The sequence below is a fragment of the Oncorhynchus mykiss genome, chromosome 3 (assembly GCF_013265735.2).
Source record: "Oncorhynchus mykiss isolate Arlee chromosome 3, USDA_OmykA_1.1, whole genome shotgun sequence".
Lineage (NCBI taxonomy): Eukaryota > Metazoa > Chordata > Actinopteri > Salmoniformes > Salmonidae > Oncorhynchus > Oncorhynchus mykiss.
In genome coordinates, this window is record NC_048567.1 from 35,474,947 (window position 1) to 35,493,768 (window position 18,822).

The 18,822-nt window shown below is 44.3% G+C and overlaps 1 protein-coding gene across 8 annotated transcripts in view; it reads left to right on the forward strand.

Annotated features, from left to right (window-relative positions):
* Positions 1–18,822, forward strand: part of ptprub (protein tyrosine phosphatase receptor type Ub) — a 353,002-nt gene that overhangs the window by 216,852 nt on the left and 117,328 nt on the right. For all 8 annotated transcript variants that reach the window (XM_036973945.1, XM_036973950.1, XM_036973953.1 and 5 more), the window contains exons 7-10: positions 6,069–6,362; positions 9,942–10,259; positions 12,718–12,827; positions 14,702–14,903. In XM_036973945.1, the coding sequence (XP_036829840.1) occupies positions 6,069–6,362; positions 9,942–10,259; positions 12,718–12,827; positions 14,702–14,903 (924 nt within the window). The remainder of the gene's footprint in view (positions 1–6,068; positions 6,363–9,941; positions 10,260–12,717; positions 12,828–14,701; positions 14,904–18,822) is intronic.

Here is an 18,822-nt window from a genome sequence, read left to right on the forward strand (position 1 = left end):
GCGCCGGAGGGTAGGGCTGCTGTCTTATCAGTTCTTAACCACCCATGCTATTTTTTATATTTTTTTGCGTTGTTCTTAACTTGTTTTGTACATAATGTTGCTGCTACCGTCTCTTATGACCAAAAAGAGCTGCTGGACATCTGAACTCGGTTGAGGAGTTCTTCTTCAATGAGTCAGACGGGAGGTGTATACTACGGACACCCGACCAAGCCCAGATCCCTGTGATTCACTGGTAAGGGAACATAGGATTCGTGGAAAGAGATAAGGATGCCTTGTGAGGATCAGGCGACAAGGGGCTAATCTACCCTTGCCTTCCGTTCTGCTAGCACACGTTCAATCGCTTGAAAATAAATGGGACAAACTGAAAGCAGGTATATCCTACCAACGGGACATTAAAAATTGTAATATCTTATATTTCACCGAATCGTGGCTGAGCAACGACAATATCAACATACAGCTGGTTGGTGACAAATACAATTTTATATGATTTTGAACCTGTTTATTTCTGCACTATACAATGACATGGACAGCAATCATGTAACGCTTTTATCAAGGGGCAAAGTATTGACACATTTTTTTGAAGAGACGAGCTTAAAGCTTTCTTTACTGACCATAATTTTCACTTGTCTGTCCACTTGCATGATGAGGAGTTTCTCACACGACTGGCTTATCTGGGTGATGTTTTTTCTCACCTGAATTATCTGAATCTAGGATTACAGGGACTCTCCACAACTATATTCAATGTGCAGGACATACAGTGGGGCAAAAAAGTATTTAGTCAGCCACCAATTGTGCAAGTTCTCCCACTTAAAAAGATGAGAGAGGCCTGTAATTTTCATCATAGGTACACTTCAAAATGAGAAAAAAAATCCAGAAAATCACATTGTAGGATTTTTAATGAATTTGTTTGCAAATTATGGTGGAAAATAAGTATTTTTTGTCTGTCATAGTTGAAGTGTACCTATGATGAAAATTACAGGCCTCTCATCTTTTTAAGTGGGAGAACTTGCACAATTGGTGGCTAGCTAAATACTTTTTTGCCCCACTGTAAATTGAGGCTATGATTACGAAGTTGGTTCTCTTCTCTGTCTCTGTATTAACAAGGACAACACACAGGTATTTCCATCATTGTATGATTTGTTTGTATGCAAATGAACTCAAGCTTACGGACAATGGCAAATGTGATATAGCGAGTGAGTTGGGTGCGCTAATACGCAGATACTTTACCGAAACGGATGACACAAACAACTGGATTAATTATCCCTTTCATGCCCTGCCTCCAGTCCACTTACCGATATCTGAACAAGAGAGCCTCATTGAAATTGCAACTGTCGGTTCTGTGAAGATTGAATTTAATCAGAAGCCACTGCCAGATTTCTGGATTGGGCTGCGCACAGAGTATCCTGCCTTGGCAAATCGCGCTGTTAAGACACTGATGCCCTTTGCAAGCACCTATGTGAGAGTGGATTCTTGGCCCTCACTAGCATGACAACTAAATACAGGCACAGACTGTGTGCGGAAAATTATTTAAGACTGAAACTCTCTCCAATACAACCCAACTTTGCAGAGTTGTGCTTCCTTTCAAGCATACCCTTCTCATTAACCTGTGGTGAGTTATTCACAATTTTGAATTAACAAATACGGTTTTATATGTAAGATAGTTAACAAAAAGCTAAATTATTGATTATTATTATTATTATTATTATATTATTATTTGTACCCTGGTCCTATAAGAGCTCTTTGTCACTTCCCACGAGCAAGGTTGTGACAAACTCACACTCGTTCTCATGTTAATAAATGTATTGTATAGTGTTTGTGTGGCAGGCTTACAGTGATGGCAAAAAACAACATTTTAGAGTGCACTGACCCTGGTGCTAGAGGGGGTACGCAGCTGGAGGTTTAATGTTTGAAGGGGTACGGGACTATAAAACGTTTCGGAACCACTGATATAGACTATGATGCATGCGCTATCGTAAGCAAAGCACATCCTTTGAATACAATAATTGTTACTCCAAATATGTATATGGACACTATAAATAAAAGCTAAATATGTTTTATTGTCACATACAACAGTGGGTTAACTCAGTGGAAACAGTGGGTTAACTCAGTCAAATCAATCAAATTTATTTATAAAGCCCTTACATCAGCTGATGTCACAAAGTGATGTACAGAAACCCAGCCTAAAACCCCAAGCAATGCAGGTGTAGAAGCACGGTGGCTAGGAATAACTCCATAGAAAGCCCAGAACCCAGAATGAGGGGTGGCCAGTCTTCTTCTGGCTGTGCCGGGTGGAGATTATAACAGAACATGGCCAAGATGTTCAAATGTTCATAGGTGACCAGCAGGGTCAAATAATAATAGTCACAGTGGTTGTCGAGGGTGCGACAGGTCAGCACCTCAGGAGTAAATGTCAGTTGACTTTTCATAGCCGATCGTTCAGAGTGTCTCTACCGCTCCTGCTGTCTCTAGAGAGTTGAAAACAGCAGGTCTGGGACAGGTAGCACGTCCGGTGAACAGGTCAGGGTTCCATAGCCGCAGACAGAACAGTTGAAACTGGAGCAGCAACACAGCCAGGCGGACTGGGGACACCAAGGAGTCATCAGGCTAGGTAGTCCTAAGGCATGGTCCTAGGGCTCAGGTCCTCCTCCGAGAGAGAAAAAGAAAGACAGACAGACAGACAGACAGACAGACAGAAAGAGGGAGAATTAGAGAGAGCATACTTAAATTCACACAGGACACGGGATAAGACAGGAGAAATACTCCAGATATAACAGACTGACTCTAGCCCCCCGACACATAAACTTCTGCAGCATAAATACTGGAGGCTGAGACAGGAGGGGTCGGGAGACACTGTGGCCCCATCCGACAATACCCCACCCACTTTGCCAAAATGGCAGGATATAACCCCACCCACTTTGCCAAAGCACAGCCCCCCCCCCCCCCCCCCCCCCACCACTAGAGGGATATCAGCCTGCAAAGATCTCCGCCATGGCACAACCCAAGGGGGCGCCAACCCAGACAGGGAAATCATGTCAGTGACTCAACCCACTCAAGTGATGCACCCCTCCTAGGGACGGCATGGAAGAGCAACAGTACGCCAGTGACTCAGCCCCTGTCACAGGGTTAGAGGCAGAGAATCCCAGTGGATAGAGGGGAACCGGGCAGGCAGAGACAGCAAGGACGGTTCGTTGCTCCAGTGCCTTTCCGTTCACCTTCACACTCCTGGGCCAGACTACACTCAACCATAGGACCTACTGAAGAGATGAGTCTTCATAAAGACTTAAAGGTTGAGACCGAGTCTGCGTCTCTCACATGGGTAGGCATACAATTCCATAAAAATGGAGCTCTATAGGAGAAAGCCCTGCCTCAAGCTGTTTGCTTAGAAATTCTAGGGCCAATTAGGAGGCCTGCGTCTTGTGACCGTAGCTAACGTGTAGGTATGTACGCAGGACCAAATCGGAAAGATCGGTAGGAGCAAGCCCATGTAATGCTTTGTAGGTTAGCAGTAAAACCTTGAAATTAGCCCTTGCCTTAACAGGAAGCCAGTATAGAGAGGCTAGCACTGGAGTAATATGATCAAATATTTTGGTTCTAGTTCAGATTCTAGCAGCCGTCTTTAGCTGCTTTGCTCAGGGGCAGAACGACATAATTTTACCTTGTGAGCTCGGGGATTCAATCCAGCAACCTTTCGGTTGCTGGCCCAACACTATCCACTAGGCTACCTGCAGCCATGTGTATATTGTCTATATTTATGTTTGCCTGATGTACTATATGTGCTTGTTTTTGTATTGTGCAGGGCTCATTTGTCAAAGTGACTTTAGTCTCAATATGACTTCCCTGTTGACATAAAGGTAAATAATAATAATACTGTTCCAGGCTGATCAGTAGAGCAGTGTTGGAGAGCTGATCTATTGGACACCAATGTTGATCCAATATCTCTGCCCCTTCATATCATTCTCTGCAGATGGCCCAACCTCAGTCCCATTACTCACTCTAACCCTAAAGCCTGACACTGCTCTGACAGCTCTTTGATGACACAGCTCAATAGGAGGGTTTGATGCCACGCCAGGCCCTAATCCCTAAACCAGAGGAATGAGATGGAGAGGGAAATAAGGACATGGAGAAGTCCTATTCTACTCGTCTCCTCTAGTGCTTTATATCCTTTGCATCATCACTTCTTGAAACAGGCCTTGAAAGTAGGGAGAGGTGGTAGAGGGAGGGAAAGAGGAGAGAGAGAGAGAGTAAGAAAAAGGAGAGGAGGGGGAGTGAGAATAAGTAACGGGGGGGGGTTTGTGAAGTAGCACCAATCTAATCAATTGCTAGATGTGGCAGCATGGATTTAGTGATACGGACCATTTGGTGGATAAGAGCACAGCCCCTTGCCAGACCAGCACTGAGCTCACACGATGTCTGCCAGTAAGCAACAGCCTCAATCAATTCACAGACAGAGGGCCATACAATCTCCAAGTAATGTGCTCAGCTCCATAGAAAACTGTACAAAGAATTCTCAGCTCTAGAATTGTTAGTAGCATTATAGTAGTGACATGGTTGTTGCCGAAGCTTTTTTAAATTCAGAATATGTGGGTTATTTTTGGCATGGCGTGTTCTGTCCTGACTCCTGAGAACTGATGCATAGCCGTTCTGCAACAGGGCCATAACTCATACGCTGTGTTGTATTTCACAGGGACTGCAGTGCGTGCCTCTTAACAAGGCTTTTATAAACAGTCCTCCCCCACTGCCCCCGCTAACGAGAGGGTAATCAGCCTTTTAATTAGCTTGATCAACTAATTTCAGATCCCACAAGTGCTCCCCATTTGGCCCATAGATTACATGCACAAAGTAATCATGTCAGTTGCAAAGAGGCCCATGGAGGACAGTGTTCTGTCCCTGCAATGTAGAACACATTTTGTGGAGTTTCACCCCTGAGGTGTTTTTGGCTAAGATGTATCATATCAGTTGTCATGTTTCGATAAACTCATTTTCAGGGATCTCGGAAAAGTAATAATCATTGAGCAAGTACATAAGTAAATAGAAAGCTATGTTAACAAACCTCCAGCTGATACAGTCAGCTGGGTTTGTGTTCCTAAACACAAAATGGTGCTGAAAACAGAAATGCAACAGTAATGAATAATGCCAGTTATTGAAGAATCCTTGGGATAGTACAGTAAGGGAGTTTTGTTGATGTGAGATGAGGTGAATTTACATCAATATACAGTGTCTCCCTGTGCCTGTCTCCCTGTGCTTCCAGAGGCTTGTGAGGCTTGCATGATTTCTTGCAGTTTGTACGTGCTCCATGGAAGTGTCCATGGGATGAGGCAGGAATAGAGACGAGAGCCCTCTGAGAGGACAGTCATAACAGACACCGGCACCTCTGCAGGAATCAGGGATTAGTCACAGCCACAGATCTAACTCTGAACTTTCTATCGCTCTTAGTCCTCATTTTTCTGCATTCCCTTCTTCCCCTCACACAGTCACATTTCTGTGTAATTGCTCAGTGGCTAAGTTAGTCTGCTGTAAGTGACATTCGGACGGTGGCCTCTGAAATGAATCATGCTTTGGCAACTTGTCCTCGGAATGATGTTTGGTTCTCTTCTTTCATCATGGTGACTTCCTCTGTGAAGCTCTTGCATGAATTATGGTGCCAGCGGGAGGCACACATCGCTCAATTAAGAGAGCTTGTATTCTGAGATCATACACATTCCTCAGACCATATGCACAGCTGTTTTTTTTCACTCGCGGTTATCTGCTATGTTCATGTATGGCTCGTTAATGCGCTATTAATAGGTGTGTCCAATCTGCCATTTGAACCCTTGATCTGCAAAAAAAAGGTGGGGGGCTCAAACAAACCTGAAGGTTGTAGATGGAGTAAAAGTATGAAAAGCTGATAAGCATGTTGTAATAAGACTGATTTGCAATAGTACATAGTATTTTGAAGGACAGTGGAATGCAGTTCAACCGCTTCTGACCAAGATAGTCCTCAAATGTCACATAGATACAGCTACAGTGTATAGAAGCAAAAATAACATCTAAATAACCTCACAGCCTCCTACCCTGTCTTCTTCCCACAGTTCCCCCCTCCCCTATTGCGCCCCCGCAGCTGCTGCGAGCGGGCTCCACATATCTGATCATCCAGCTCAACACCAACTCCATCCTGGGAGATGGCCCTATCATCAGGAAGGAGATTGAGTACCGGGCCAGCCAATCACCTTGGTCCGAGGTCCATGGGGTCAACATGGTCACCTACAAGCTGTGGCACCTGGACCCAGACACGGAGTATCACATAAGTGTGTTGCTGACCCGGCCCGGAGAGGGCGGCACCGGACCACCCGGACCACCCCTCATCAGCAGGACTAAGTGTGCAGGTGAGGGTCTGGGCAGTGTGGCAAGGTCTAGATATTCTTGTACAGTATGTGACATTCTCATAGTTGTCAGTGTTTGGTAACACAGAATAGTTTGGTAATACATGTTATTAACCACTTGCAAATCCTTGATTAAGTCTTACCATCATTTTTTTATTGATTTGCACATTTTATTGTAAGATCATTCTAGTTTTCTTGGTCTGACTGATATGTTTCTAGTCTTGATAAATAGAGGGAAGTGCATCATTCTACAAGCAGTTTGCTTCGTCTGTGGATTTTACCTACGAAACCTCAGAAACGCTCATATTTTTGGTCATTTTAGAGAGGATATTTCCTCAGACTATTCAAAGTACAGATGCCCAACAGCTAGATGCTCAGACTTTATTTAATCTCAGAGTAATTGCTTCATTATATTATTGAATTTGAAAAGTGGAATAGCAGACCATCGACTGTGGTGATAATGTGGCCAAATTGTATTCCAGACTGAAACCCTTCTGTGAGATTGAGAGGTGGTCTTTGTAAAAAAAAAAAAAAAAATAGCTGGAAGAAAACAACTAGCACACACACACTCAACCACAAAATTCATGCCTATTTCCTGTGGGCATTTGTCCCATGTCTCCTACAGTCATCAGTCTTTAATATGCCCAGCGATCTCTTCCCACCACAAACCATCTCTCACCCCCCCCCCTCCCTGTTCCACCAACCACAGCCTCCATGTCCTGTCTGATGACACATTAAGCACACTCCCTTTTCCCAATAGCCACAGACACCAGCCATTCATCAGTAAAATAGAGAGCCCAGAGCCAGCTCTCACTCAAAAACACAGGAAAAAAAATGAGAGGAAGTAGAGAAAGGATACACAAGGAAAAAATTATAATATTTTTTAAAGAGATAGACAGGGAAAGAGGAGAGGGAATTTTATAGTTGTGAGGTGAGAGAGGATGCACACACTGTTGTAATGTACATTTATTTTAGTGGCACTGTTTTATCCTGTCTGTCATGTTTATTTCCTCCAGATAATTTTCATACCAATTGTGACTCCAAATAACTGTCTCAGATATCAAAGCCTGACTTCTTGCCCTTTCATTTCCCCAGCTGTTGTTTTCACAACATAAGGGTTAGGTTTTTGTGTCTACTTGTTTGTTCTGTTGGTGGCCTGATCCTGATTCACACACCTTCAGATACTCCTCTCCATCACCCCGTTCACCCTCCAGAAGTCTCTAATCACCACCTGGACACCCTTGAGTTCCACTGACCCAACCCCCAGACCATCTGGTCCAGAACCCACACTGACCCCAAACGTCATTATTGCATTATGATCCTCCTCAAATTTGTTGGGCTGCTTAGGTCTAAGCATGAGGAAATATATGGTCTTGTCACAGTGGGGATCTCTGGGAGTGTGCTAGTTACCAGAGTGAACAGGCTTGGACCCTCTTGGTGTTCTTATGACTAAAGTTACTTTATTCTCCAAAAAACAGTGTTGCCATGGACTGGGTATGTTCTGCTCTTCCGTGGGAACAACGCCTCTCTTCCTGGCTTGTGCAGACCTATATAGTGGAGCCCGGGCGTTCTCCTGTGAGTGCTGTAAAACTAATGGCCGTGAATGTGAACATGGTCTCCGCCCGCCTCTGATGGCCAGCCAGGTGTGCTTGATGAGACATCACTGTGATTATCAGCAGGGCTGCATTATCGTAGCTCAAAGCCCCTCAAGTAAATCACAGAGGAGACAAGTTATTTCCAAACCTATTTAATAGGCTTCCACCTGCTTCTGGGTCACTGAGCCTTCTGGAGAGCCCCTGCCACCAGACCTCTCTGCCGAGCGAGGGGCTTCATACTGGTGCCTGACTAAAATTAGGAACATTACAGTGTGCTCATCCCTTTCATGGCTCGTCTTCCTCGTCCATCATGGCAGGCCTCCTTCATCTCCCATCTCCCCTGTGGTTAAGTCTCCAGACTGTGCAGACTATCCATTACACCATAAAGACAATTCTCAATCAAATTGAACAATTGTTTTAACATTTCCTGCCGCGTCTAATGTACCACTACTTTATTACCCAGACCACATATGTATCTGCTGTCACAAACTGATGTTCAGAACGAAGCAGTGGTCATGTTTCCTTCTAGACCGAGATGCCAGAAAACACATTTGGAAAGTAAACAGGTGACTGTGGAGGGGCTTAAGTATAGATTGCCAGTGTCATGAAATTCTGCTTCAGTGAGAAAGATAATTAATAGAAAGGGATAAATGGATCAACTTCAGGGAGAGATATAATTAATAGAAAGGGATGAAGAGATGAATAGAAGAGAGAACCTTTTGAGTGGTGCGTTAGTGTGTGTGTGTGTGCATGTGCCTGTTTGTGCTCATATATTTCCTTGCATATTCAGAGAGAGCACCTTTTAAATCCATCTCCCTTGATTACTCCCATTCTTCCTTTAATTAAGCTTTCTCTCGCTCATCGATGCATTAGCTCCATTGTTTTAGTCCTCAGCACAAATAACTGCAGTGAGAGAAGAATCCCTTTGAGTGTTATAGTCAGTGCAGGAATGAAGACGTTGGCTTTAACCTTACTCTTCTCACTGCTGAGCCCTCCACTCCATATCTCCTCTGTCACTCTCACTCTCCTCTACCATTAGTCACAAATCCCTATTAAAAGAACAAAGCAATACAATACATTATGTGGAATATTGTTTGACAAAAAGGCATCGATTGTGTTAATAATGGGATGTGACAAATGCCTCCATTGGTAATGTGTTGCCTGAGAGTGTCCTTGGCTCACCCCTGTAGCCTGTATCTCTTACTGCAACACAGACTGGCTTGTGCTTGAAGGCACAGAGGCTTCTCAGTATCTCTGTATCCCTCTATCGGTCTATGCCGAGGGAGGAGTAGAAAGACAAGGCTGTAGTTCTCTCTGCTTGAGTCAAAGGAAACAGGGTTGACTCCAAACCCAGCAGTGACCAGAAGTAACTGGGTGACTGCTAAAAACAAGCAGCCTGTCAAAATGACCCAGCAATAAAAATATACTGGCGGAATTGAATGCCCTTGGACAGCGCTCTTATTTATGGTTCTGAATTTGGCCTCTGGGCATGGAACTATAGCGGACACTCAATTTTGTAGTTGACACGTAGGCGGGGACTGGCGGGGGTGTGACAGAGACCCGCAGCCTGTCCCATTAATTAGCGTAATTGGCACTAGTCCGTGCATGGCTGGCGGGGGACGTGAGTGTGCCGCGCCCACAGTTTCTCTCTGGCAGGAAAACTGTTGACCTCAATGATGGGACATGGTAGCGCCACCTAGCTTGGATGAACAGCTTCCAACACATCGGCGTGACCGAGAGAACGTTGTCAGAACTTGTCACACATGGGAACATCAGGGCTATTACTAAAGGATTTCATTAAAACGTAAAGATTTCGTAATTTACACTGTGTTTAAACAGTTTTTATTTCAGCTTTATTTAACCAGGTTAGTCTCTTGAGATAAAAATATGTTTTTCAAAAGAAGACCTGGACCTAGTTGATAACCTTGCCTTCTCTCTCTCTTCCTTTCCCTCCCTTCCTCCCACCTTCCCACCTTCCCTCTGTTAGAACCAACACGGGCATTGCGAGGTCTCACAGCCTCAGAGATCCAGTCCAGGCAGCTGACCCTGCAGTGGGAGACGCTGGCCTACAACTTGACCCGCTGCCACACCTACTCTGTGTCCCTGTGCTACCGCTATGCCACCGCAGGGGGCGGTGGCGGGCACAACACTACTGTGCGCGAGTGCCTGGCGGTGGAGCACAATGCCTCACGCTTCACCCTGCGCGACCTGCCGGCCTACCATTCCATCCGGGTCCGTCTGGCGCTCGCCAACCCTGAGGGCAAGAAGGAGGGTCGGGAGGTCACCTTTCAGACTGAAGAGGACAGTAAGTGATGAGAGAATGTTGTAGACATATACTGTGCTTAGGAGCTAATACAGGGTACATATTCATAGAAACCGTAATAACATGGGAGAATGTTTGAGACATAAAAAGGAACTGATACATAAAGGGCACATATTCATATAAAGTAGAATGATATAGGAACCATCTTGTGTTAGAGTGCCCTAATGCGAAAATAATATTTTTCAGTGGTGCAATACTCCAGTCTTGTCAGGCCGCAGTTCAGGTTGTTGGTTACTATTCACAAAAATGTGTGGAGTCTGCTGAACACTGCTGGTACATTATATCAGTCCTTTTAGATGTACCTGATAGCCTGGCAAGGTCTGTTGGCTACCATCCAACCTCTTCACATGGCTGTCTACCTTCTCAATCCCTGCTTCCCAGAGATCTGTAAGAAACACTTGAATGTTTTAGTGACAGACTGTTCATTGATCACATTGGTGTCTGTCTGTTTAGGTAGTGGTGAAACTTCTGTGAGACCAAAATAACTCAAAGTACCTAGGGAGTCATCCAAAACTTTTCTCAGGAGGGAATTAACAAATGAACAAAATTAGTGCTGTTCAAATGGGCAAAAAAATCTAGCTATCTATACAGTTGGGATTGATAACACTGGGTCAGTCAACATCAGTAGTGTAAAGAACACGAGGGGAGACAGAGAGCTGGTTTCAAGCTCAGGACGCAGCAGGTGTTTATTGCAAAGGACCACAGGAGGAGGCAGGTAGCTGGGTCCAGGGGCATCCAGGGGCAGGCAGAAGGTCATACACAGGGGGTCCAAAAGGGCAACCGTACGGGCAGGGAAAAGGCTTGTAACATATTCCGGGAGATCAGGCAATAGGTAGATAACAGGAAATCCGATAGGCTTAAAGTACAGGCAGGGGATAAGCAAAAAGTGTTGTTAGTGAGGCAGGCCAAAACTATCATACACGGGAGGAGTAAATCACGGGAAACCCAGAGCTCTAAAAGATGTGTGTCACAAAACAAACATTACATCACAGTGATGGAGTGCAAAGAACTGAACTAAATAGTGTGTGATAATGACATACAGGTGTGTGATTAGAAGGTGATTAGAATCCAGGTGATTTGGGATCTGGAGAGTGAGCTGCGTTCAGGGGATCTAGGTGTTTGAGAGTGTGGGCTGGAAAGTGAGCTGTGTTCAGGGGATCTATGTGTTTGGGGGTGTGAGTTGGAAGCAGACGTTACAAGTAGCTACAGTTTGATTGAAGCGATTCATAACTATTATTGTCCGTCTCCTTTCCCATACGGTTGTGTCTCAGTAGACTTGAATAAAAGCGTTGTGACCATCTCAAAGAGGCTGCATCAGTATACCGAAGGATCCGTCTCCTTTCTCAAATGAAAATTAAATATTAATAATCATATCTGAGGCCCACTAGTAAGCCAGAAAGAACGGATTTCCCCCCATATCTCCCAATATATTCCTTTTTTGCCAAGGCAGCCAACAGCTGCCTCTGTGCATTGCAGATGCCTGGCTGAAGGACAAATACATTTTTCCATTAAAAAGAAACTAAACAAATGCACTGTTCTCACACCAAAGGGAGAAAAAAAATTGTGAGAGAGCAAACGAGAATGAGAGAAAAAGCGAGGGAGAGAGAAAGAGAAAAAAAGAGATACCTGTCAATTATAAACACACCCTTCAAAAGCTTTTAATCAGGAACTCTCTTTCCAAACTCTGTCACTACCAAAATAACACCAGACTCAGCTGTTTCCTCACAGCGCTGAATGGTTGTTGCTTTAGCCCCAACTACCCCTCCACCCGGCACTCTACACACACAGACTAATGGGGATTGTGGTCTGGAATAGAAAACCACAGAGCACAGAGGATACTATAAAAACAGTTAGCATTGTTTTTATAGGGATGTGTCTAGGCCAGGTTTCCCCCTGGTGTCCAAGCCAGACAGAGCTTTAACAGCATTCACCATTTATCTGAGGAGGATGCATTTAATCACCACTATTCCACAGAGGTATTTTGAAGGCATAAGACTCATGGTACAATAGAAATGCTTTGTCCACTGTTGTACAGTAATTATATCATGTCACTGTCAGACTCGGTGCTCAAAGTAATATCTTTATCACGTAATATGAACCTCGCCATCATGATGATAGTATGAATCTGATCCGTCTGAATTGACTGTAAGTACTTGTTATTTACTATAGTATACTATACTCTACTTCAGTGGTTTTATATCCGTCAATCATCTCCTATTCTCTTTGCTTGTACACTCTCTGATTGCCCCTGACTATATGCACTATGGTTAACACAACATATAGTCCTGTATGTCCTACATGGTGCAGAATTCTCAGTTCTGAAGCTAACATTGTAAGAGAGACTCAGTGACATTGACCACTGAATATGATATTGACATTATGAGATGCTTGCCATGATATTACAGCTTCAATTTCCTGACCTGTTGCTTATTTCGAATAGTACCCGGTGGCATCGCCCCTGAATCGCTGACATTCACCCCCCTGGAGGACATGATTTTCCTCAAGTGGGAGGAGCCAGTGGAACCCAATGGTCTCATCACCCAATACGAGGTAAGGATGCTTCCCACTCTGCTTGATGCCCTCCAATCATCTTCCTCTAAACATCTCCTCCAAAGTTCTCAGGTTCACCCTCCTGGACCTCATATCCTATTAGAGTTTGTAGGCAGTGATTGGTGTAGTTTAGGTCAGCAAGAGCAGTGTCACAGGCATTGATTAGTGTAGGTAAGTTCTAGGAGAGAAATGTCACAGAACTTTTCACACAGAGAGTTTGAAACAAGGACAGAACAATAGCTATATTTTACAGGGGGTTGTTATTTGAGGTAATAGACACAACACAGCTGTTTGACGTTAAGAATACAGGCAGAACTGTACATACTGTACAGTACAGTGCATTTTTTTTACAAGCTCATAGTCCATCCCCAGAGCGCTCTCTGTTTCTCTCCACGCATCTAATAGTACATCTAGAGCTAGAAAATAGTCTGGCACCTTGTCACCAAGAGAAGTTAAGAAAAATATTTATCAGCATATAGCACTGCCATGCATCATCACATTTTTCACCCTCATTTATTAGCACTAATTTATTCATGCTAATTTTGGAGTAGGTCTCCGATGAAAACAGACAATTTGTAACGTTAGTCTCGCTTTCACCCTTCTGTCTTCACCTATGGTAGGTGCTCAGTACAGTATTACCTATGCCAGCCTCAAGCCTTCACCCAGCCGTCTCTCTTTCAATGTCATCTCAAGGAGGATATTATTAAATGGGGTTTGTGGTTTGACATATAAAGTGGAGGCAGGGATGGATTTTCTCCCCGTAGCGTCCTGATCTCTCTGAGCTGACAAAGAGAGCTTTAGACGGAGCCACAGAAGAAATCCTCTTAATTTCTCTCCCATTAAAGCTTTGACCTGTCTCCCTGAGCCCATCGACCGCCACGACTCCAGCCTCACAAGCCCCTTCTTGGTCCTCTTTGCTCTTTTTGAAGGCTATTATCGGCTTTTGTATTGGCTTTTTTTATGAGGAACACATAGGTCTCTGTGTGTACCTTGTACAGTCATTGGCTGTCTTCACAGCTACCACGCCCACATGGGTTATTGTAGTGCTTTTAAAATAATCTGCATCATCAATAGTTTGGTCAAGTCAGTGGGAAGTAAGGCGTGTCTGTGTTATTTAACATTCCCAGTTTTTACATTACTCTCTGATGCCACATTGGTGGAATCCCAAAAGGCAGTTTGACTGGGTGGGAAAACAAGTTGCTTCCAACAACATCAATATTTTACACAGAACACATTTCCACATTAGCATGAATGTCCTTCAGGCCATTACGAATGGATTAGCAAGCCAAACAAAATCATTAGCATCTTGTTATTGTGCAACCTGCAGGTTGTGAAATCTGTAAACACACAAAACAATATCGTTTTGATAATGATTCCAATTTCATGACAAAATAACAGCATTACACTGGACTGCATCACATATGCTGCTGTTACTATTTCTGTCACTTTATTTCTAGTTATATGTACATGTCTACCTCAATTACCTTGTACCCCTGCATGTCGACTTGGTACTGGTACCCCTTGTATATAGCCAAGTTATTGTTACTCATTGTGTATCTGTTATTACTTTTATTATTACATGTTTTACTTTTCTATTATTTCTCTATTTTCTTACTCTCTGCATTGTACACACTTGTTGTTTACGAAGCAAGTGATTAATACAATTTGATTAGATTTTGATTTGCAAAAAAAAAATTAACAATCAGTACATTGACTTAGAGCAGCAGCACAATTTTAAAAGTCAGATGTGAATCCTCAGAGAAGGTCAATTGTACAACATGTAAAGGATAGTTGCTCCACAAGTAAATAACTCATGCCCTCAGAAGTAATTGCTGTATAAATCATTCTGGTGTCTTTTTTTAATCTGTCCACAGATCAGCTATCAGAGCATTGAGTCGTCTGACCCGGGCATCAACGTGCCAGGACCTAGGAGAACAGTATCGAAGTTGAGGAACGAGACCTATCACATGTTCTCCAACCTTCACCCTGGCACCACATATCTGATTTCTGTCCGCGCCCGCACAACCAAGGGCTTCGGCCAGACCGCCCTAACTGAGATCACCACCAACATTTCAGGTGAGTGTTGGTGTGTGTGCACACCTACAGGTGTGTGTGTTCATGCTTGAATATGTGTCTATACATTTGTATTTATTGAGGATCCCCATTAGCTGATGCCTAGGCTACTCTTCCTGGGGTCAAGCAACATTAAGGCAGTTACAGTGCATTCGGAAAGTATTCAGACCCCTTCACATTTTCCACATTTTGCTACGTTACAGCCTCATTCTAAAATGGATTACATGCATTTTTCCTTATCAATCTACACACAATAAGCTATGATGACAAAGCAAACGTATTAAAAATAAAAAGAACAGACATACCTTACATCAGTGTGCAGATCTTATGCTAGCTATGAGACGAAAACATTTGCTCAGATGCATCCTGCTTCCACTGATCATCCTTGAGATGTTTCTACAACTTGATTTGAATCCACCTGTGGTAAATTCGATTGATTGGACATGATTTGGAAGGGCACACACCTGTCTATATAAGGTCCCACAGTTGACAGTGCATGTCAGAGCAAAAACCAAGCCATGAGGTCGAAGGAATTGTCCATAGAGCTCCGAGACAGGATTGTGTCGAGGCATAGATCTGGGGAAGGGTACCAAAACATTTCTGCAGCATTGAAGGTCCCCAAGAAGTCAGTGGCCTCCATCATTCTAAAATGGAAGAAATGTGGAACCACCCAGACTCTGTGGAGTCTGGGAACCACCCAGGTTGTGGAACCACCCAGGCAACCATCTCTTCAGCACTCCAATAATCAGGCCTTTATGGGTAGAGTGTCCAGACTGAAGGCACTCATCAGTAAAAGGCACATGACAGCCCGCTTGGAGTTTGCCAAAGGGCACCTAAAGGACTCTCAGACCATGAGAAACAAGATTCTCTGGTCAAATCAAATTGTATTGGTCACATACACATGGTTAGCAGATGTTAATGCGAGTGTAGCGAAATGCTTGTGCTTCTAGTTCCGCCAATGCAGTAATATATAACAAGTAATCTAACAAATTCACAACAACTACCTTATACACACAAATGTAAGGGATGAATAAATACATATAAATATATGGATGAGTGATGGCCGTGCTGCATAGGCAAGTTGTAGTAGATGGTATAGAACAGTATATACATATGAGATGAGTAATGTAGGATATGTAAACATCATTAAAGTGGCGTTATTTAAGGTGACTAGTGATACCTTTATTAAGTCCATTTATTGAAGTGGCCAGAGATTTGAGTCTGTATGTTGACAGCAGCCTCTCTATGTTAGTGATGGCTGTTTAACAGTCTGATGGCCTTGAGATAGAAGCTGTTTTTCAGTCTCTCGGTCCCATCTTTGATGCACCTGGACTGACCTCGCCTTCTGGATGATAGCGAAGTGAACAGGCAGTGGCTCGGTTGGTTGTTGTCCTTGATGATCTTGTTGGCCTTCCTGTGACATCGGGTGCTGTAGGTGTCCTGGAGGGCAGGTAGTTTGCCCCCAGTAATGCGTTGTGCAGACCGCACTAACAACTGAAGAGCCTTATGGTTGAGGGCGGTGCGGTCGCCGTACCATGCGGTGATACAGCCCGACAGGATGTTCTCGCTTGTTCATCTGTAACTTAAGGAAGGAACTTAAAACTTTCCACCTTCTCCACTACTGTCCCTTCAATGTGGATGGGGGGGTGCTCCCTCTGTTGTTTCCTGAGGTCCACGATTACATTTTTTATTTACCTTTATTTAACTAGGCAAGTCAGTTAAGAACAAATTCTTATTTTCAATGACGGCCTAGGAACAGTGGGTTAACTGCCTGTTCAGGGGCAGAACGACAGATTTGTACCTTGTAAGTTTGGGGTTTGAACTTGCAACCTTGCAACCCTGCCGCCCCAACGATCATCTCCTTTGTTTTGTTGACGTTGATTGAGAGGTTATTTTCCTTACACCACACTCCGAGGGCCCTCACCTCCTCCCTGTAAGTCGTCTCGTCGTTGTTGGTAATCAAGCCTACCGCTGTAGTGCTGTCTGCAAACATGATGTTTGAGTTGGAAGCGTGCATGGCCACGCAGTGGGTGAACAGGGAGTAGAGGAGAGGGCTGAGAATGCACCCTTGTGGGGACCCAGTGTTGAGGATCAGCGGGGTGGAGATGTTGTTTCCTACCTTCACCACCTGGGGGCGGCCCGTCAGAAAGTCCAGGACCCAGTTGCACAGGGTGGGGCCGAGATCCAGGGTCTCGAGCTTAATGACGAGTTTGGAGTGTACTATGGTATTACATTTTGAGCTGTAGTCAATGAACTGCATTCTTACATAAGTATTCCGCTTGTCCAGATGGGATAGGGCAGTGTGCAGTGTGATGGCGATTGCATCGTCAGTGGAACTATTGGGGAGGTAAGCAAATTGGAGTGGGTCTAGGGTATCAGGTAGGGTGGAGGGGATATGTTCCTTTACTATTCTCTCAAAGCACTTCATGATGACAGAAGTGAGTGCAACAGGGCGATAGTCATTTAGTTCAGTTACCTTAGCTGTCTTGGGAACAGGAACAATAGTGGCCATCTTGAGGCATGTGGGGACAACAGACTGGGATAGGGATTTATTGAAAATGTTTGTGAACACACCAGCCAGCTGGTCTGCGCATGCTGTGAGGACGCGGCTAGGGATGCCATCTGGGCCGGCAGCCTTGCATGGGTTAACATGTTTAAATGTTTTACTCACGTTAGCCACGGAGAAGGAGAGCCTACAGGCTTTGGTAGCGGGCCGTGTCAGTGGCACTGTATTGTCCTGAAAGCGAGCAAGAAGTTGTTTCATTTGTCTGGGAGGAAGACATCAATGTCCGTGACGGGTCTGGTTTTCTTTTTTTAATCTGTGACTGACTGTAGATCCTGCCACATGTTTGAGCCGTTGAATTGCGACTCTACTTTGTCTCTATACTGACGCTTTGCTTGTTTGATTGCCTTGCGGGGGTATAGCTGCACTGTTTGTATTCGGTCATGTTTCCAGTTGCCTTGCCATGATTAAAAGTGGTGGTTTGTGCTTTCAGTTTTGCTCGAATACTGCCATCAATCCACGGTTTCTGGTTAGGAAATGTTTTAATAGTCAGTGGGTACAACATCTCCGATGCACTTGCTAATAAACTCGCTAACCGAGTCAGCGTATACATCAATGTTGTTGTCTGAAGCTATCCAGAACATATCCCAGTCCACATGATCGAAGTAATCCTGAAGCGTGGAATCCGATTGGTCAGACCAGCGTTGGACAAACCTGAGCACTGGCGTTTCCTGTTTAAGTTTCTGTGCGGATCTGAAGATGGCGCCGACAGAGATGGTCGCCTCGCTTCAGGGCCTTAGGAAACTATGCAGTTATTTGTTTTTCTATGTATTATTTTATGTATTATTTCTTCCATTGTTAACCGAGGAAATCTCAAGTATTATTACATTAAGCCGGGAAGAACTATTGGATATAAAAGCGATGACAACTTACCAACATTACGACCAGGAATACGTCTTTCCTGAAGCGGATCCTTTGTTCGGACCTCCACCCTGGACATGGGATCTTATCCCAGAGACCGACCCAAAACCACGCGGTCGCCACAGGAGAGGCAGATGGAGCGGCCTACGGGTCAGACTCAGAAGGCGAGCACACCATCCACTGCTCCCGAGCAAATTACTCCCCAATGTCCAATCTCTAGATAACAAGGTGGATGAAATTAGGGAACGAGTTGCCTTCCAGAGAGACATCAGAGATTTGAACATTCTCTGTTTCACAGAAACATGGCTCATGTTGTCAGAGTCGGTCCAGCCACTTAGTTTCTTCGTGCATCGCGCCGACAGAAACAAACATCTCTCTGGTAAGAAGAAGGGCGGGGGTGTATGCCTTATGATTAACGACTCATGGTGTAATCATAACGACATACAGGAACTTAAGTCCTTTTGTTCACCTGACCTAGAATTCCTTACAATCAAATTC